Source organism: Lichenostomus cassidix, chromosome 26 (genome assembly GCF_008360975.1).
Source record: "Lichenostomus cassidix isolate B80296 chromosome 26, HeHo_3.0, whole genome shotgun sequence".
Taxonomy (NCBI): Eukaryota; Metazoa; Chordata; class Aves; order Passeriformes; family Meliphagidae; genus Lichenostomus; species Lichenostomus cassidix.
In genome coordinates, this window is record NC_139506.1 from 3,419,582 (window position 1) to 3,440,031 (window position 20,450).

A 20,450-nucleotide genomic window follows, 5' to 3' on the forward strand; every position below is an offset into this window, starting at 1 on the left:
CCTGTCCCTCAAAGCCACCCTGAGCCCCAGCATGTCTCACTCTTTGATGGTGATGGCCGTGGGGATCTCCGTCCAGAGCCGAGCAAACTTCACAGGCATCACCAGCTCCTGGGGGTCTCTGTCCACGTGCACGTGCAGCATGAGGTGGCAGAAGGAGGCGCGCAGGTCGAAGGGCAGCATCTCATCTGCCATGCACAGGAAGATCAGGTCCACCCCCAGCTGCTGGGAGATCTCCTTGATGGCCAGGTACTGGCGGTCCAGGCACATGCGGGCAAAGAGCTTCAGCTGGTACCTGCCCAGGGGTGAGGGGAGAGGGAGTGAGGCTCTGTCACCCTCACAGCCTCACCTGGAGAGGAGGTGCCCCAGGAGCGTCACCTGTAGTAGCTGAGGACGTTCTCATCGTGGGCATTGCCAGCCCGGGCCTCCTGTGCCAGCTGCCGGATGCTTTTCTCATGGTGGTCGTTGTTCTTGTCGGTCCAGGTGAGCCAGACCTCCTCCTCTGAGTACTCGATGCTCAGGTACTCGTGGGTCTGGGACATCTCCTTCACTGGCCTCAGCCTGGGGCAGGAGAGGGGGAAATCTGGAGATGCTGCCGTGGGTGGAAAGGCAGCACCTCGAGGGGTGCCAGGGCTCACCAGGCCCACCCTGCAGGGGGTTTATTGTCGGGGCAGGCAGGAAGGTGTTTTTAAGGGTTTTATTTTACTTCTTATCCTGCTCTGATTTTGCCAGCAATAAACTTAATTCATATCTCTAATTAGACCCTTTTTTATCTGTGATGGTGTTTGATGAGGGCTCTCTCTTGGTCCTTATCCCAACCCATGAACCCTTTGTTAAATTCTCTCTCCTCTGCCCAGCTGTGGAGGGGAGTGAGTGAGAGGCTTTGGAGAGACATCCAACCCCTGACAAACCCAAACATGCCACCTCTCCCTCAGCCACTCACTCCGTCTTGATGAGGATGTCACTGTTCTTCGAGTCCAACACGCACTTGCAGATCAGCTCCTGCGTGACGGGGATGGCGATGTGGTTGGACACGCACAGATCCGAGAGATAATCCAGAAACCTGCCGGGGAGAGAGGCAGCTCTGCCATCAGAGGGGATCCCCGGGGCTCTCCTTTCCCCCTGTACCCCACAGGGACCCCACACGCACCGTGGCTCGCGGTTCTTGCGCACCAGGCTGACGAAGGTCTCCACCTCGGTCTTGGTGATGTGCTTCTCCAGCAGCTTGCGGTTGTTGTGCAGCAGAGCCGTGATGGTGTCCTCAGCCAGGATGTCGTAGCCAATCTGGGACTGCATCATCCCAAACTGCTTGGCAATGTGCTCCTGTGGCAGGCAGAGGGGATGTGAGAGGTGTCCCCCTGTCCCCTGAGGCTCCACGGGACAGAGGGTTACCCCTGGCACCTGGTTCTTGCGGTAATCCTCCTGGGAATGGCGGAGCACGCGGTAGCACAGCCGGAACATGTACTGGTAGGGAGCGTTCTTCTGGTCTGACAGCTCTTCCAGCCTCACCAGGGGTCCTTCCCCGCCCTTGTCCTTGAAAGGGGCCTTCAGGATCCCAAAGATCTGCCCAAAAGCAGAGGTCAGTGCTGTGTCCTGCTCTGACCGTCACCCCATGCATGGCTGGACACCATGGCATGAGCTGGAGGCCACATCCTTCTCCATAGAGTTTTCCATCCCTCTGGCCCCCAAACTGGCCCTGAGCAGGACAGGCCATCTCCACAGGACATCTCCACAGGACATGTCCCAGTCCTGCTGGGATGCAGGGCCCTAGGGCCACCCACCTGCTTCAGGATGTTCTGCTCCCGCATCAGCTTCTGCCGCTCCCGGTTGGGCTTGGTCACCACGATGTCCAGCACGTTCTGGCCATTGTTGGGGACATCACTGACAAAAAACACCAAGTCCTCCAGCAGCTGGATCACGAACCTGCGAAGGGACATGGGGTGAGTGGGCTGGGTGCTGCTCACCTTAGGTCTCTGCAGTGATGCCCATGGGTTTTGGGAACCAAAGAGCCTCAGAAAGCTGCCAGGGGAGATGCTGGTTGATCCTCCACTCCCTGATGGGGGTCAGTGGCTGGATCTGCAGCCTCTATGGCTCCTATACATGCCAGGGTGAATACCTGGGGGCTTTGCTCATGGCTCACCCAGGGATTTTGCATTAACGCCTCTGCCCCCTCGGTCACCCCCGTGGGATCTGCGCAGGGAGGGCTGGCAGGGCAGCAACTCTGTCCCACAGGGATCTGTGTTTGCTCAGGAAGCACCAAGAACCCACCCACCTAAAAATAATACAGTGACTAAGGCAGCCACCCCTATCGTGGGGCCATCTCCCAGCCCCTCAGATATTTTTCTAGGATATTTTTCTAGGAGGGGCTGTGCCGTTATCTGGTTTCCTCGCCGGGCTCCTGGGAGAAGCAGGCGTGGATTTGGGTTGTGGGCAGGGAAGCGAGGGCAGCGCTGGCACCAGCACCAGGCAGAGCCCTCGTCCTGCTGGGGAGCCCTTGGAGGAGCCCAGTACAGCTCCATCTCCCCTTTTACCTCCGGTCATTCTGGCTCAGGAACCCCTCGTTCATCTTGTCCACCACGTTGGCCAGCATGGAGCTGGCGTCGTTGGCAAAGTCCAGGTCCCGGATCTCAGACACAGGCACGGAGACGATGGCAAAAGCTTCTTTGTCTTCCTTGGTGGGGCATGTGCCCAGCTGGGAAGCAACGGGGAAGCAGCATCACACAGACAGGGCAATGCCAGGCGTGTCCCCACCAACCCTGATGCCATCAGTGACCCAGTTTGTCCCCATCTGAGGGGCTGTGGTGGGCTCTGGGTGGCTGGGGTGGGCTCTGGGTGACTGGGGTGGGCTCTGGGTGACTGGGGTGGGCTCTAGATTACTGGGGTGGGCTCTGGGTGACTGGGGTGGGCTCTGGGTGACTGGGATGGGCTCCAGGCTGGTGTCCACCCACTCCCTTGGATCTTCCCGGCTGTTTCAGTCCCCCAAGTCTGGGTGGGAAGGAGCCCCCGAGGAGCTATCAGGGAGCAGGGAATAAGCCCAGGCAGGCAGGAGGGATCAGGGCCATACCATGAGGCGGATGGGTCTCTCCTCATCGATGTCGATGGGCACGTTGGTGCTCTGGATCCACGTGTTGGTGCACAGGTGGCGCAGCCTCACATACGAGTTCCTGCCAACAGCACAATGTCCTGGCGGGTGACCCTCACGGAGTGTCCTGGAGGGTGACCCCCACGGGGACACGCCAGCACTGCCCCTCCCCAACACTCAGCCTCCTCATCCTCATACCGTGGCACGAAGGAATCGGTTTTCTGCAGCGTGGTGGGGTCCAGCTCGAAGAGCGAGGCGATGTCGTTGCCGTGGGGCACGGCCACCAGCCGGTACTTGATCTTCTCGCCGGTGTTCCTGCGGCTGGCACGGCTGCTGCCCCCCTGCACGGTGGGGAGGGGGGCTCTGAGCCCGGCTCGGGGGTCTCCTGCACCCACAGCCTCGGGGGATGCAGCAGAAGCTGAGCCTCACACGAGCAGAGCACAAGCAGCATGACCTGAGCTACGAGGCCCCCCTTCTCCAAACCTCACCAACAGCAGAGAAAACCCCCCTGAATGTCTGACTGTCTCATCTACCAAGCATTTCCCTGTGGCCTGGGGAGCCAACATGCACTGGGACCCCCTGACAGGTTTTGGCAGGGTCCTCTCGCTGGTGGGACGTGGGGACACTGCTCTCAGTGCGGGCAGGGGGATGCTGTGCTGGCATGGTGGGACAAACTCGGCTCTAGACCCCACAGAGTCCCTGTTTTGGGGCATTTCCCTGCTTTTGGGCCCTGGCTGAGAGCTGGCGTGCTTGGGGCAGCGGCAGCAGTGGTTCTGCTCACCGTGGGCGCTGCTTTGGGCTCAGCCACGTCTCCTTTATAACTTGGGTTTTCCTGAAAAGTTAAAGAGGGAGATGAAAGGCAGCTGTCAGTTCCCCCGCTCTGTCCCTCCACACCCCTGGGAATGGTGTGTGATCCCTATTCCTGCCTTCCCTGAGCACAGCACAGAGAGGAAACCTGCCCGGGTGGGGCTGGAGGGTGTGACCTGCACCCAGTGGGATGGGGGAGCTTAGGGGAGCAGAGCTGGGCTCTGTGTGGCATCAAAAACTCCCTGGTGGCTCCAGGCTGAGCTCCCAGCGAGCAACTCTAGCCCAGGATGGGCTCAGTCTGAGATCTTCTTTCCTCTGCAGGTGTCAACCGAGTGTCTTTGGGTTTAAAGGCATTCAGAGCCCTGATATTTGCCCAAATATTTGCTGTTTTCCATCCCACAGTGATGGAAGGGCCTTGGGGGCTGCTCTGGGGTGCTTTCTCCAGCTGCAGAGCATCCCCAGGATGTCGCTGCTGCCCTGCCCTTGGTCCTGGCAGTGCCAAACACACCCCAGAACCCAAGTGCAGCAACTCCTTCATGCCTCAGTCAGGAGGCCTTGAGGTGGCCATATATGGGAGCACAAAAACCTGGCAGATGGTGCTTGCAGACCCAGATTTTGCCCCCATCCTGTCCCGGGTGAGGAGAGCAGAGTGAGTCATGTCCCACTTCCAATGCACCAGGGGCTGTGCCAGTCTGGCCCTTGGCACAGGACGAGCACAGAAAAGCCCCAGCCACCTCCTCCTCTCCCCCTGGGCCAGAAAAAGAGCCAAACCCAGCCATCTGGGTAGGTGAATCCCTTCCCTGTGGGATTTCAGGGGGAAGGTTTGGCCTTAAAGCAGGTCTGTGATGACCAAGTTCAGGTGTCAACATCTCCTGCCAGCAAGGAGGAGCCGCAGGGCTCCCAGAGCAAACTGGAGGAGACCAGAGGCAATGCTGGGCATCACTCCCTGCCCGAGGTGGGCACTGCCTTCCCAAGGGGTGGCACAGCCCCAGGGGTCATCCCTCCACCCCTCTGCCACCCCCTTACCTCTGCTGCCAGGTAGTTGCCCGTGGCCAGGTGCTTGAAGCGGTACAAGCCATTCCAGTGGCCGGCTCCCCCTCGGCACGGGTCGTGGTGAACCACCTGGGAGAGGCAGGAGAGGGCTCAGCCACGGCGTGGGAGGGACTGGATGGCTCCAAATTCCCTCTCCATGCCCTCCCTGCTCACCTCCACCTCCCACAGGGCGTTGGAGCTGGTGGCCGAGGTGGCCGACTGGCGCAGGGTGGTGCGGAGGAAGACGTGCAGCTTGCCCTTGTACTCGTCACAGGTGAGGAACTTCTCCTGCTCGGCGTGGAACAGCCTCACCACGTCCCCCTGTGCCAGGACAAAGGGGTGAGGGCCAGGGGAAAAGAATGCTGGAGTCTTTCAGGTTGGAAAAGTCCTCCAAGGTCATTAAGTCCAACCTTTCACAGCCATGCCCACTGAACTACATCCTGAAGTGTCTGCTCCATTCTTGAACACTTCCAGGGATGGTGACTCCACCACTGCCCTGGGGAGCCTTTTCTGATGTTTAACCACTCAGTCAGTGGAGAAATTTCTCCATGGCTTTCCTGAATCTCCTCTTGTGACCCCTCATGCTGCAAAGGGGACAGCAGAGCTGGGGGACCCTGGGGATTGCAGGGCACTGTCATCTCTGCCCATCCAACCTCCCTGAGCGCTGCTCAACCCACCCCAGGCAGCACAAAGCTCCTCTGAGCCCAGGGGATGGGCACAGGGCACCCTGCAGTGCCATCATTCCTGTTATCCCTGCAGGTGACCCCTCTGCTTCCACCCCCAGGAGGTTAAATGGATGTGAATCCATCACTTTACACCCCTGGAGCAGGAAAGGTTCTGCTCCCCAACGTGTTGAAGGCATTAGTACCCCAGGAAAGAGGATGTTGGGACAAGCACAGCTCCTGGGGATAAAGGTCTGCGAGATCACAACAATCCATACCCATCCAGCTGCTTCCTGGAGGACCTCGGCGCTGAACAATAGCTCAGCAGGGAAAGTTCCTTTCCCAGGCAACAGCCAGCCCTGCTGCAGGGCTGGGAATTGTCCCTGCACAAGAAGCCACTGCTGGCACAGTGTGGGCCTGGGGGTGTCCCCAGGAGTCAATTCAACACCCTGAGGCAGAGGGTAATTTGTGCCCTCGGCTCTCTGCAGCCAGCAGATCCTAAAATATCCCACTCCACCTCGCCGTGCTGTTCTCCAGGTGAGGAATTCTCCCAGGAATTCAGGCCTTCAAGGCAGGACCTGTTTTTGACCCTTGTAACAAAGCCAAAGGGCTGCTCACACATCCTGTCACCCCAGAGCCTGTCACGGCCAAACCTCCTTCCTTACCCCTTTCAGCACTTCCTCCATGTGGTCACAGAACTGCATGAACAGGTTGATTTTCCAGCTGGTGTTACAATTGACCGAGTTCACCTACGGAGCAAGAGAGTGCAGTCACGATCCCTGCGAGGAGGGAAAAAAGAGGAAAAAGAAGGAAAAACAACAACCCAGCCTCCTGTACCTCCTTGCAGCCAGCATTGTCAGCCAGCTCGTAGTTGCTGGCGTGCAGGGGCTGCCCGGCATTCACAGGGTTCAGGATGACTTTGTCTCCCACGACTACCTGGGGAGCAAAATGGGAAAAGGGCAGCGAGGATGAGAGTGGGTGACTGAAGGGAGCCGAGCTCCTGGCACAGAGCTCTCTGCACACCCATCCAGGGCTTGCTGGGCCCCAGGCTCACGTTATCCCCGTTGCTCCTGAGCTTCCAGAAGGGCTGGATGAAGAGCCAGGAGCCCTCGTTGCCGGTGGCATCCAGCGTCACCCGCATGGCGTTTTTCTCCAGCAGCGCCGGCAGCCGCTTGTTCACCGTCAGGTACTTATTGCTCTTCATGTGCAGCAGCTGCAGGAGGCAAGGGTGGGAGATTTGCAGCAGTGCAGCTCCTGAGGCTCCCCAGATCCCACCACGTGATGCATTCATTCTGGATCCGTACCTGGATGACACTCCCGTACTTCACCACGTCCCCGTGCACCTTCTTGTTCTCAGTCTCGTTCTGCTTCTGCTCCATCTGGGCGGCATGCTGCTCCGAAAGGAGAAGAGCTGAGTGTGGAGCTGCACCCTCCTCCCTCCCCCGGGAGCAAATCCCAGCAGGGTCACTCCCCATCTTGGCTTTGGGAAGGATGGGATGGATTGGGATGCAGGGTCAGCATCCCTCTGTCCCCAGGGATACATCATGGAGCATCCAAGAGCTCAGCACAGTTCCACAGTGTAGCCCTGACTGTCCATGAGGCTTTAAATTGAGGAGTTTAAAAACTAGGACAGGGAAAAAATGGCACCAAAAGTCCCCCAGGACTGCAGGCCTTGGGACAGCAGTGAACAAGGACTCTGGGCACAGGCTGGGGACTGGGGCAAGGCACCCCAACCAGGGGCTGTGGGCACTGGGGGCTCCTGGCAGCACCAAAACCAAGGAGCTGAGGGCACTGTGCCAGCGGTGCCATGCCCAGAGATGGAGCAGGCCTGGACCTGCTGCCACGGATGTGTCAGGATGGGTCCCCACGAGGGAACAGCTCAGCAGCCCCTCTCCAAAACCACAGACATTTTCCATGTGCTGGCTCAGGCAGCAGCAGCAGCCATGGGGTGCTGACACATGTGGAGAGAGGCAGGAACTTGCTCCTACAGCACATCTGGGAATGGTGAGGGAGCAGCCCTGGCGCCAGGCTGGGCACAGCCCGGGCAGCTCCAGCCCAGGGCTTTCCTGGGATGGGGAATGGTGACAGATGGAGCTGGGAGAGCCTCTGTCCTTCCCCATCCTGCCCTCACCCCTTTCACCCGAGGGCAGGGGAATTGGGAAACAGTTGGAATCACAGCTTGGCACTGGGAGGGAGGATGGGCCAACAGGTCCTGGAGTGCCCAGGGAGGTGAATGTGCCTGGTACCTGTCCCCACAGAGCTCTGGGTGCCACCTGGAGTCACCCTCTGTCCCCACAGAGCTCTGGGTGCCACCCAGGAGCCTCCTGGAGCAGTGGTGGCTGCTGCCATCAGGAAAACAACCCCGGTTTCCCCATCAGGAAAACAATCCCGCACTGATGCTGCTCTGGGAGTTTAACAACAACCCCATGGAGCAACACTTCTCCAGAACAAAATCCTGCACCAAACCCGTCCTGAATCTCCCTCCAGATCTGAGCAACTCCCTCTCCAGCAGGGCTGGCAGTGGAACCAAGCATGCAAGTTCCTGGGGCTGCTGTTCCCAGACTGTCCCTTGTGCCCAAGCCCAGGGATGGGGTGTCAGGGATGCCCACGGGGATGGGCAGCAGGGAGGGCTGGGAGACATCAGCAGAGGGGCAGGGAAGCCCCCAGGGCCTGTCTGAACTGCTCTGGGCCAAGGAAACACAGAATTTTAAACCACAGAAACACAGCCATGAGGAGCATGAGCTCGGAAAGGTGACCACGGGCATGGCAAGGATTCTCCACCCCAGACACGACTGCTCCTGCGTCAGGAAATCATCTCCATGGGCTGGGAGATGTTCTCAGCCTGTTCATCAGCCTTCCTGATGAGCTTGCAGAGCTGGGCAGAGCTGGGCTGAGCTCCTTCTTGCCCTGGCTCCCCACAGAATGCTCCAGCCACGGAGGGAAACACCAGGAGCGGCGGAAAGGAGCAAGGAAATGGCAGAATCTCTTTAAGACAAGCCCTAACCGAGGCACAATCAATCAGGCCATGAAATGAGCCCCTGGGTCCACTCGTGGCCAGGACAGCTGCGGCATTCCAACCCTGGTCGAACAGGAGCAGGAAATGGGGATTCCATGTGCCAGTGGTGGCGTGGAGCTGGACATGGCAGGAGGCACTGACCCCATCCTGGCACCTCCAGGGCAGGACACCCTGTCCTGGCAGTGCCAAACCCTCAGCAGAGCTGGGGACGGCGAGGCTGGGGCTGGGCTGGAGGCCTGATGAGATGATTTAGTGAATCTCTCCCCAGCTTCGGTTTTATGAATCATCGGCGGGGCCTCGCCAGCTGCCTCAGGCCGTTGTGCAATGTTTGACGTGGGCCCAGGCCAACGCTGGGGAAGCCAACAGGAGCCTTTCCCTTCCCCAGCCCTTTGGAGCACGTCCTGGCTGCAGGGCTGCCTCCTGCGTGGGGTGTCCTGGGGTGCTGTGGGGTGTCCTGGGGTGCTGAGGGGTGTCCTGGGGTGCTGAGGGGTATTCTGGGGTGTCCTGGGGTGCTGAGAGGTGTTCTGAGGTGCTCTGGGGTGCTGAGGGGTGTTCTGGGGTGCTGAGGGGTGTCCTGAGGGGTATTCTGGGTTGTGAGGGTGTCCTGGGGTGCTGAGGAGTATTCTGGGGAGCTGAGGGGTGTTCTGAGGGGTATTTGGGGTACTGAGGGTGTCCTGGGGTGCTGAGAAGTGTTCTGAAGTGTCCTGGGGTGTTCTGGGGTACTGAGATCCTGAGGTGCCCTGGGATGCCTTGAGGTGTCCTGGGGTGCTGAGGGATATTCTGGGGTGCCCCAGGGTGTCCTGAGGTGCCCTGGGGTGTCCTGAGGTGCCCAGGGTGCAGGGCTGTGCTCACAGAGCTCCTCTGCACAAGGAGCGTCAGGAGGGTGACACAGCGATGGCTGGGCAGGGGACAAGGGGATAAACACAGCTGGAAATCCCTTCTCATCCCAAACAAGCCTCACCAGAGGTCTGGATGGCATCACCTGCCCAGCTGGTGGGCACTGCCAGCTCTGGGTCCCTCCCTAGTGCTCACCTGGAGCTTCTGCAGCAGCACCACATCCGCGATCTTGTCCTTGTCCTGCTTGGTTTGCTTGGCCTTCCAGTACTGCTTCTGGGCAGAGTAGCGGTTCATGGGACACACTTTGAAGAGGCAATCTGGGAACAGAGCAGAGCTGGTGAGGCTGCAGCAGCCACCAGGGTGTCCCCAGCAGGGCCAGTGTCACCCAGGGCAGGGACATTCCTCGGCTGGAGTCCCCCCAGCCATGATGAGGGACTGGTGGAGGTCACGTCACGGCGTGCTGGCTGCTGCATCGGCTTTAAATCAGGATAAATAATGAGTCCAGGAATTACTGCACTTCTTGGACTCATGATTAGAAGTGTTCCCATCGGAAATGGCTGTGCTGTTTGGGAAGGAGAACTTCAGGGGGGAGAAGGAGCACTGATGGAGCCCAGCTGCACCGCAGGAGGAGAGGATCTCGGCGGGAAGGATCCAGGAGGGAGGGAGGCTGGGACTCGAGCAGCCACTTTCTTGTCCCTTGTCACCTTCAGGGACACCCTGAGTCCTGTGGAAGGACCCTGTAGTGGCCGTGCCATCGGGACACACACCATCCCTCCATGACCCAGATCCCCAGCGCTGGATGCTCCCAGCCCTCGCTCCCAAAATCTCTGTGTCAGCAGCTCTATTTCAGGCCCTAAAGGATGCACAGCACACATCCAAACCCTCCCCTCGCTGCAGATCGCCCCAGTTCGCCTGTTTTCCCCCCGGATGGTGGGCGGGAAGCGCAGACAGCCACGGCCAGGCCTGGGGAAGTGAGGCAGGAGAGCAGATGTGTGGAGACAACGAAGCCCTCACAGATCCCAGCCCCCTTCCCGGCCTGGAAGCCACGCAGGGCGAGGGCAGGAAGGCCTGAATCGCCCTAATTACGCCTGAAATAGCAGCCCAGACACAAAAAAGAAAAAAAAAAAAGTCCCTTCCCTGTCTGGCTGCAGGCCCGAGGCGCTGGTGAAAGCGTATTTATTTACCTGGGAGTGCCGCCGGGGCAGCGCCGAGCGCGGTTCTCACCGGCCGGGCCGCTGGGGCCTCGCCAGGTTTCACATTTCGTTCACGTTTGGTTTTACAGCCCTGTTTGCCAACGGCACATCCCGTGCCAAGGAGTCGGGGCAGCGGGGCTGCCATGCCCGGCTGCCCGCACCCACCGCCCCCAGCTCCTGCAGCCGTCCCCATTAAATTGCTAATTCATGGGAGCTGCTGGTGGGAAGGAGGAACTGGAGGGAGGTGAAAAATCGTGCACGGCTTCTCTGAAATGGCTGTGAATCCAAGGCCTGGCTCTGAGCAGGCCCTGAGCCTGGCTGTGCAAGGAGGGAAACTGAGGCACGGCAGGGTTTGCATGCGGAAAGTCTCCAGCGTGAAAGATTTTGGGAGATTTTGGCAGCTAGGCCAAAGCAGCGTCAGATTTCTGGGAGATGGATTGGGGGTGGAGAAGAGGGAAGGTGAAGGAAGGTCCCATATCAGGGCTGCCCGGCACGGGCAGCTCAGAGGGTGATGTGGGAATGACCTGCCAGGAGCCAGAGTGGCTTTGGGGACAGAACCTCCCAGTCAGAGAGGCCTGGGGGTCAAACTTGCCCATGGATCCTCTCAGGAACTGGGGACAGCAGGGCACTGGGGACAGCAGGGCACTGGGGACAGCAGGGCACTGGGGACAGTGGCACGGCTGAAGGTCCCGTTGCCCCTCGCCCGGGAGCCGCCCAGAGCAGGCTGGAAGCACTGGATTTACTTTTCCTGACATGCCTGGGCTGGGCTGGGAAGAGCCTCGGCAGGGGGAGAAACCACCAAAAAAAAAAATTTAAAAAAAGCAAATAACTGCGAGGTGTTGAGCGTCTCTCCGAGGAGCTGCGGGCAGCCGGAGCAGCTCCCAGGTGGGTTCTGGCATTTCCAAAGAGCCACTCGGAGCTGACCTCTGCAGCAGGGTCCTGTTTTCCCAGCGGGAAGCCCGGCACGACCCGTGTGCGGCTCAGGATAGGGCAGGGTCCGGCCACAGGATATGGGGACGGCGACAGCTCACGAAAATCCCCTGCAGCCTCTCGCCGGTGGCGCAGGGAACGGACCCAGGCCGTTGTTTCCACCTCGGGCAGGCGATGGCTATCGAGCGGGGAGAGCTCTACCTTTCCGGCCATTAAAACAAACAGCTGGATATCCTGATAGGGATTGCAGGGAGCAGGGCTGAGCTGAAAACCTGAGTCTGGAAAAGAGATTCGACCCCTGTGCACGGCCAGGGTGGCTGCTGCACATCCAGCCTCAGGTGGAAGTCTGGGAATGTTGGATGGGGAGTGGGATGCTGGAGATGCTGGATGGGTTGTTAATTAGACTAATGAATAAATTAATGATAATAGCTGCCATGGAAAGCCAGGTCACTGCTTGGTGGGATCCTCAGAGACTGGGAACATTGATGCCTTGAGATATTTTGGGATGTGTGTGGGAGAAGGAAGGGTGCCCAGGGGGAAGGGTGCTGTTAAAGCCACCCTGAGAAGAAGGTGGAGGCACAAGGCAGGGTGGGGAGCCGATATTTGAAAAGACTTATTCAAAAGACGGCATAAAACGACAACAGCGGGGATGAAAGGAGCAGCTGCCCTAAAACAACCCCAAATCCAACGCCACAGTTGCAGGTTTGGGGAGATTCCAGCTCTCTAAACTCCCTAGTTATGAGATCCAGGCACAGCTGGGACACAGCCCTTCCCTGAGTGTGGAGCATCCTGAGCACATGGGGCAGCCAGGAAGAAGGCAGCACTTCCCAGGCTGGTTAGTCCCATTCCCATTCCCATTCCCGTGGCTGGTGTGGATGCTCAGGGCCAGGATTGGCCCCAGTGCTGCTCACAGAGTGACAGAGCTGCCCCAGCCTCACCTCGGAACTTCTTGGGGGGATTGTCCAGGTCTCCAGCTGCAGGCTCCACCACACACCGATCGTCCACCAGCCTGAGGGGGACAAAAAGCGGGATTGGGGTCAGGAACAGCGGGATGGCAGTGGGGCAGAGCTGTGCCACCATCACCTGGCCCGGAGTGACAAATCCAAAGCTGCACCTCCTGTTTCCCACCCATAAATGTTTCACAGGAGCCAAGCACACTGCCCCTCATTTCCCACTGCTTCCCTTGGGTGTTTTCCATCCCAGTCCCTCAGGCACATGGGGCTGGGACAGAAGTGAAGAACCAGGAATGGTTTGTCAGTCACTCCAGGCCTCACTGGTGCTGAGGGGACTCTGCCCTGCCCAGCTCCTGGCTGAGCCCAATTCCCCCCCACCATGCTACTATCCCTAATGCAGCAAAACTGGGATGAGCTCAACTTCCATTCCCAGTTCTGGCTGGGAACTCTTCCCAGTGGGACACGGAGGTGCTGTGGATGGAGGCGGCAGGGCCCCCCAACCCAGTTATTAATTGTTATCTGATCAGAGCTGCAGGCTCTGCCCATCAGATCGAGGCTCTGCATCTCCTCCCTGCCCACCTCTGTTTTCCCAGCGTTGAGCAAAACCCCACGGCTTTGGCCTTGAGTGCTGGGGGCTGATTTGGGGATGGATGGGACATTGCTTTCCGAAGTTACCAAGACCAGCAAAGCAGAACTCAGCAGGGGGATGGATCTGCCCGCAGCGCAGAGGGGCGAGCATGGCCCGAGGGGCTGCTGGAGCTCCGTGCGAGGCTCCCGAGGGAACTGGGTGCTCCAGCAAGACAGGCTGTACCCGCTCGCCTGCTTTCCCCAGCCCCGGGAAGCCGGAGCGGCAGGAGAAGCTCTGCTGTGCCCGGGAGAGGGAGAGGGAAGCGTGTCCCCACCTGCGGAGCCGAGTGAGGCAGCGGGGAGCGGGCGGGAGGATGCAGGAATGTGCCTGCGGTGCTCTGCTGAGGGACAATCCATTGTGGGACAGCTCTGTCCTGGCACAGGAGGGCAGAAACAGCCCGGAGGAGCGAGGTGCAGCAAAGGCAAAGAGGAACCTGTGCTGTCCCCTCCGCCCCCAAGGGGCTGTCAGTGTCCCCAAACACTGCTGGAGATGGACAGGCCGCTCTGCAAAGGGCTAAAACCCAGACAGATCCATCCCACCCGCAGATCCAGCCTCCTTCCCTCAGCCCAGCCGCTCTCTGGAGGAGGGGAGAATTCCTTTGGCTCAGCAGAGAGGAATTTGGCCTCGGTGCTGATGGATGGGGACCCTGGGGACCCCGGGGCTGCCGTGGCCTTGGTGTGGAGGCGTCGCTGGCACCAGGCTCTGACACCCCTCTGCTCCTCACAGCCCCCCGGGGCTGGGGAACAACCTCAGCTTTCAAATAAAGAGAGAAGTGCAATTTGCCTGGTGGCAGCAGAAGCTTCAAAACAATTAGGAAAAACCCGGAAGGTTGGAAAAACCCCAAACCCACGAGCTGCGGCCAGGCAGGGCTGCCCTGGCTTTGCGAAGGGCAGCAGCACAGGGGGTTTGGGCTGTCCAAACACAACACCTTTTCCATGGGTGGTGACAGCAGGGAAGGAGCCAAGCACATTCCCAAATCCCTGCAGATCTGGGAGGGCAGGGGAGGGGGGAAAGGGGAAAAACCAGCATGGTTGCACCACCGCAGGGGACATGCAAAGCCCCAGCCCAGCCCTGGTGTCACTCAAGGGGCAGTTTTGGTTTCTGTTCTGTTATTTTCATGGGGCCCAGGGCAGAACAAACCCTTTGGATGTGCCTGGGAGCAAAATCCCCCCGAGGGCTGAGGACACAGCTCAGGCTCGGGGAGTGAAGCCCTGACCCTCAGCACATCCCCAGCTGCCATCAGCACCCACGGAAGCAGAAGGGCTCGATTCATCTTCGCCCTTTTAAACCCAAAAATCCTCCACTCACACGGCTGGAGGTCTCTGAGGAAGTGCCTGACCTGCCTGGTTTATTTTCAGCGCTGAAGAAAACAGCACGGGAGCCTCCCACCCGCCCGGCCCTGCTGCAGCGCTGCTCCACCGGGCAGCATTAGAGACAGCGACCTGCCAGCCTGGAAGTCTTAATTAGTTAACGATCTCAAGGCACTTTCAGCATCTTTAATCCCAGGATTACGCGCTCGGCAGGAACGCAAAGAGTTCTTTTCATTAAACTGATACTCTGGACAAACATTCCTCTGTTAAAAAATTGCTGAAAAGGAAAAAAAAACCAACAATAAAAGGATTCTGACGGGTTGGACATGAGTCACCTGGGAGGCTGCTGGGGCCGGGACAGCCTCCCGCTAAGAAGCGGCATTCCCGCGGTGGGATGGGCGAGGGAAGCTCCCGAGGAGCAGCGGGGATGTGCGGGAGCCACGCCGAGAGCACCTTTGAATGGAAAAATAGGGCTGGCGGTGTCCGAGCACCGGGAGGAGCATCCTGAGCCGGGCGGGAGGCTGGCAATGTCACACTTGGCTTTTCCAGGGAGCAGGACAGACACCCTGCTCTGCTGAGCCCCTCGAGGCGAGGGCGAGCAGCTGGCCAGCTCCTAGCCCGGAGTCCTCGCCGCGCTTCCAGCGGGGCTTCCTGGCGCTTCCAAATCCCGAGCACGAAGTGATTCCCTGGCCCGGGGCCAGCGCGCTTGGCCTGGTGCGAGGCACAGCCTTCCCCGGGGTCAGGGGAGAAGGAGATCGTCCAGCACTGCAAAATGCAGGGCAGCCAGACCCTCCTGAACCCGCCGGGCTGGGCAAAAACCTTCCCCAGGAGTGGCACAGACCATGCCAAGCGGAGCTGGGGCACGCCATGTCCTGAGTGCCAAGGAAGGGAAACCCCAGCCAGGGCAGGAGCACCTCAATCCAGAGCCTAGCAATGCCTGGACGTGAGAAAAGGGAGGAGGAAGAGGAGGAGGAGGATGATGAGATCTCGGCTATGGGGTCACATCAGCCCCTCTGTCACCCTCGGGGTACAGGGTGGGCACTGCTTCAGGGAGGAAAGAGAGCAAAGAGAACAGGGCAGCCACAAAAATGCAGCTTTTTGGTGCTGTGCCGGTGCCAGGAGGGCTCGGACTCCTCCTCCTCCTCCTCCTCCTCCCGCCGGCAGGGACGGGATCATCCTGACCCGGCGCAGCTGGAGTTACCCTTTAACCAACTGCATCTCCCCGCGCTGCTCCACCCCGAAATGCACCTGCAGCCACAGCTACAGGTGTTATTTCCCCTCAAACAGCCGCCTGGCACCCAGCTGGCTTTGTCACCCACCCTCCCCTCTGCGAGTGCCAGTCCTGAGCCCCTGGCAGGGATGGGGCAGCACAAAATCCTCCTTGGCGACTTCCCACATCCCCAGAACCACTTCTGTCCTGTCCAGTGCACCCATCCCGTACCCCCAGCCCTCCAAGGGTCACTCCGGGGGTGCTGTGACCAGCCCTCAGCCCAATTCTCCCTTCCCACGGGACATTTTTGGGCTGACTCGAGCATTTCAGCCGGTTTGGGTATCTTGGCATTCCCACCTAGCCCAGCCTGAGCTCCACACCCCTGCCGGGATGTTTTTCCTGCTCACGAGCAAACGCCCACTGCAGAGAGGGGGTGAAAGGGAGGCTTTGTGCCTGGCGGCCCTGACGGTGAGATTTGGGGGCGCTGGGAGCAGGGGGGGCTCAGATGGGGGCTGCAGGGCTCCCCCCACTTCCACCCCACACCCCGGAGACCCCCAGGACTCCTCCACAGGGATGTCACAACCACCACCCTTAATGTGACACCCTTAATGTGACACCGGTGACCAACAGCTGGGGACACTCCCTGTCACCCCATAACGAGAGGATCCCGCTGCAGACCCGCGGTGATCCCACAGCCAGTCCCTCCACAAGGAAGGATGTCAGGAAGGCTTCCGCAGGGCGCCCGCGTGGGCTGGCAGAGCTGTTTGCCTTGCAAATGAGCTAAATAAGGTCCCCGTGGCAGGAGGAGCACTCTCGGTGAGTCACCTGGTCCCTTATCGCAGGAGTGATTTAAGGCGTGGTTGGGTCTCCCAGGTCGCAGGGCACCAGGGAAAACAATTTCAGACTGGGGGAAAAGAACCTGCAGGAAGCAAAGCCCTGGGAAAGTGCGGCTGCCGGGCAGAGGATGTGCTGGGGCAGGGGAGAAGAGGTTCTCCACGCAAGATCTGCTCTCCAGGTGCTTCTGAGGAAGCCTCGAAAAAACACCTGGCAAAAAGGGATCAGAGCTCTCTCTGAAGAGTCCACGCATTTCTGATTGAGTCACGGGGACACTTTCTGGGGCCACCAACCAGTGCGAGTTCCTGCCGAGCCTCCTCCAGACCCCATTTCCACGAGGCTCAGCATCCCCCGCCTCGGGATGGCACTGCGACAGCTCCAAGGAGACCTCCCAAAAAACACCCCATGGGGATGTCCCCAAGGGATGCAGGAAGAGCCGGCACGGCCAGGCTGCACCTGCAGGACCTGCTGCCCGACCCTTTAGCTGCACAGCCGGGGATCCTGGGCAGCCCTGCACCCCATTTCTGGGCAGGCAGGTGGAGGGAGCCCCGGTGGGCAGCAGCGCAGAGGCCACACGTGCCCGGCGGTGGGTGAGGAACACGTGTGGGCGCAGGTATGCGCGGCTCTGCTGCGGCACAGGCATGTGGGAGCAAGTGCATTCAGCGCAGATTATAGAGCCGGGCAGCTCCTGCCCCAGGAATCCCATCCAAGTCAGCATTCCTGCCTGAGCTCAGCCTCTCCCCCACGCAGCGTGAGGCAGGAGAGCTGGCACGGCCCCATGTCCCCCCTGTCCTGCTCGGGGCTGCGGGCACGCCTTGGGTTCCTGAGCCAGGGTAAGGAGAAACCCACCCGTGCCCCAGGGCGGCCCTGTCGGAGTTCTTCTCATCGCCCACCCGCGGGGCAAACGTTCCCGGGGGATGGAGAGGGCATCGCTGGCCTGGCTTTGCAGCTCCAGCAGCAGCGTGGGCTGGCACGGACACGGCAGTGACACGGGACAGGTCCCCAAGGTCTCCCCAGGTTTGGGAGATCCCCGGCCCGCGCTGCCACATCCAGGGAGCAGCCTCAGGCCGGAGCTGGCCCTGCCCCGGCTTGGTGGCCCCGCAGCGCTTCCCGCTGACCACCGGCTGTATGCGACCTGACGGGGACAGTGAGAGCCACCAGTGCCTGTCCAGGGGCTGGCAGCCTCCGGCCACACTGGGCAAGGCTGGAGCACTGAGTGTCCCCCTGCCCAGGAGGGGTCCCGGCTGCCCGAGTCGCCCCCTCACACGTCCCTTCCTCGCCCCACTGACCCCTCCTGCTGCTAATGCCCATTTCACACCCCCAGCCCCTAACTGGGGCTTCTGGCCAGGGAAAGAGGGCTGAGGGTCCTTCCAGGGCCACGTCCTGCCCCTGACAGCAGCTGGAGCCGGGGACAAGCCCTGGGGCGAGCCTGGGGACACCCTGATCCCCCGGCCAGCACCTCTCCCCATCCCTGCTGCAGCGCCCGGAGCTTCCCGGCTCCTTTTCCCAGTGCGCTCCGGCTCAGCACCCCTGTCCCATCCCGTCCATCCCCGAATCACCGGCGGGCGGCCCGGGGAGCTCCTCACTCACCCCAGGGTGCTGATGAAGCCATTGACGGAGCCCTCGGCGTACAGGGAGACGATGTCCCCGATGTGCAGGAAACTCGACATCTCATTCATGGTTACCCTGACCCGGCGCGGCGCCGCTTCCTCCTCCTGCAGTCACCTTCCCGGGCCGAAATCCAGCATGGGCGAGCGGAGCCGGGGTGTCCCTGCTCCGGGGGGGCTGCAGGGCTCTCTGCTCCGCGGGGCGACGATCGCAGCCCGGCTCTGCCGCCGGCAGCACCGGCAGCGGGACGGGAGCGGAGCTCCACGCACAACTTTTACATGTGCCGGGCAGGAAGGGAGCCGGCCGGGGAGGGAGGAGGAAGACGAGGAGGAGGAGGAGGAGGAGGGGGCGGGGGATGAAGCTCAGCCGAGGGTCCGCATGGGCTCTGTCCGTCTGTCCGTCTGTCCGTGCCCCGTCCCGTCCCGCACGGCTGCGCTACCTGCGGCCAATGCAGCGGGATCAGGAAGTCCCGCCGGCAGCAGCGTGCGGGGAGGGGAGCCGGGGCCGCCCGGGACGGGGGGGGAGGACAGGCCCCTCCCCCGCACCCGCCTCCCGTCGGGGGGGCCGGGGGTGCGGGGGCTGCGCTGCCCGCAGGGTCCCCTCGGTGTCCGCAAGGTCCCCCCGGTGTCCACAAGGTCCCCCCGGTGTCCGCAGTGTCCCCCCGGCCGCGCTCCCCCGACTCCACTCCCCGACCCCGGCCCGGAGCCCCCAGCCGCCCCCCGGGCCGCTCAGCCGCTGCAGCCCGCACGGAGCGCCCATCCCGGGGGTCCTGCCCGCGGCTCCCCTCTCGGAACGGCTCCGATCGCTCGGGGGTCGCGGGGAGCCCCCAACCCTCCGCAGCCATCGGCAAAAGCGAGCGGCAGCTGCCGCAGTCCCTCCGGTGCCACCCCTCGGCTGCAGCCCCCTCCTCAGCCCGGGACACCCCGGCAGCCGCAGCTGTGTCCCTGTCCCTGTCGCTGTCGCTGTCCCCTCGGCCCGCGCATTGCCGGGATCCCGCTCCGCCCGGAGCAGGGGGAGCCCCAGGTGAGGACAAAGCGGCTCTCGGTGGATTTTTCTGCCCCAGGCGAGCACTTGCGGCTTCCTGAAGCCCAGGTGGCTCCTGCCAGCCCGCCGCTCCCAGCTCGCACCTGCTTTGCCTCTCGCCGCCCCCATCCCTGCTGTCCCCACGGCGTGCCAAACCCTCCCTGTCCCCCTGCAGGGCTCACCCAGCGCCCCAAAATGCCACATCCAACCCCTCCATCACCTCCAGGAGCTGTGGGGAGGACGGAGAGACCCCCACAGCCTCCTCCAGAGCCCACCCTGAACCCTTCGAGGGGCATTCCCAACACCTCCGGGCTGGGCCAGCAGCTCTGGGCTCCCAAATTAACACTGGTGGGAAAGGACCATGTCCTCAGAGCATCTTCTGGACAGCACAAGCGACCCAGTTCCTCGCTTTAATTAAAACTTGCCTGCTGTAAAAACAATATCGGAAGGGAAAAAAAAAAAAAAAAAAAGGAAAGAAGCAGCATGATGCTTTTCTCATTTATTTCCCTCCTGTCCTCTTTTCTCGCAAACAAACACAGGTTTCGGGAATACAAACCTTGCCCTAAATAGTGATTTTTTTTTTTCTTTTTCTTTCCACTAGGAAACGGACAGGTCCCCTGGCAGAACAAAGGGAAAAAAAAAAAAATTAGTGCAATTCCTCTGGGGGGGAGATGCGAATTCAGGTCCATCAGGATTAGCTGCGTTTTCAGCACAGGACAAATTTAGAAGCCTTTATCTCAGGGCAACAGAGGGGGAAAAGAGAAGATCATGAGAAGAAGAAAAAAAAAGAAAAAAAAGCCAACTTGCTGCTTTTAGAAGCAAATGAAGGTTTCACAACAGGAGCTCAAGGAAAGCCCCAAGGAGCCAAAGACCAAAACTCTGTGCCCAGATCAGCTTCTGATCTCAGCTCCTCAGCTGAGGGTCACCATGGCAGTGCCACACCAGTGCCACCAGCCTCAGTGGGCGAGAAAAACCATCTGGGATTGCAAAAACTCCCATGGCACTGAACAAACAGGCACCTGGCCTTGTTTCTGCCACTCAGGAGGGCTGGGAAGAGCAGGATGGAGCCTCTGGAAGTGTCCATCCCAGCCAGGACAGAGGCAGTCCTGTCCCCACTCCAGGGGGGTGACAGTGTCCATGCTGTCCCCAGCTCAGCTGAGGGTGGAGAACCCCAAATGTTCCAGGGGTGTCCCCCTGCCTGCTCTGCATCCCGGGAATGGTGACAGAATGTCTCCAAATGCTCCCTGGATTGACTGGGATGGATGAAATCTTTCCCATCCTCCAGCCCTGGGATGTGACAGCTCTGTCCCTGTGGTGGGCACAATGAG

General features: G+C 60.5%; 1 protein-coding gene across 1 annotated transcript in view; it reads right to left on the reverse strand.

Annotated features, from left to right (window-relative positions):
- The window catches only part of ITPR3 (inositol 1,4,5-trisphosphate receptor type 3), a 40,282-nt gene extending 21,728 nt beyond the window's left edge, over nucleotides 1–18,554 (reverse strand). The window contains exons 1-19 of the mRNA XM_085083052.1: nucleotides 18,082–18,554; nucleotides 12,495–12,565; nucleotides 9,629–9,750; nucleotides 6,885–6,971; nucleotides 6,635–6,793; nucleotides 6,418–6,516; nucleotides 6,246–6,329; nucleotides 5,093–5,239; nucleotides 4,913–5,008; nucleotides 3,861–3,911; nucleotides 3,278–3,420; nucleotides 3,062–3,161; nucleotides 2,529–2,689; nucleotides 1,779–1,920; nucleotides 1,399–1,560; nucleotides 1,148–1,320; nucleotides 941–1,060; nucleotides 376–558; nucleotides 41–292 (exon numbers count right to left, since the gene is read on the reverse strand). Of these exons, the coding sequence (XP_084939178.1) occupies nucleotides 41–292; nucleotides 376–558; nucleotides 941–1,060; nucleotides 1,148–1,320; nucleotides 1,399–1,560; nucleotides 1,779–1,920; nucleotides 2,529–2,689; nucleotides 3,062–3,161; nucleotides 3,278–3,420; nucleotides 3,861–3,911; nucleotides 4,913–5,008; nucleotides 5,093–5,239; nucleotides 6,246–6,329; nucleotides 6,418–6,516; nucleotides 6,635–6,793; nucleotides 6,885–6,971; nucleotides 9,629–9,750; nucleotides 12,495–12,565; nucleotides 18,082–18,170 (2,441 nt within the window). The 5' untranslated portion in view covers nucleotides 18,171–18,554. The remainder of the gene's footprint in view (nucleotides 1–40; nucleotides 293–375; nucleotides 559–940; nucleotides 1,061–1,147; nucleotides 1,321–1,398; nucleotides 1,561–1,778; nucleotides 1,921–2,528; nucleotides 2,690–3,061; nucleotides 3,162–3,277; nucleotides 3,421–3,860; nucleotides 3,912–4,912; nucleotides 5,009–5,092; nucleotides 5,240–6,245; nucleotides 6,330–6,417; nucleotides 6,517–6,634; nucleotides 6,794–6,884; nucleotides 6,972–9,628; nucleotides 9,751–12,494; nucleotides 12,566–18,081) is intronic.
- Between the last annotated feature and the right edge of the window lie 1,896 nt (nucleotides 18,555–20,450).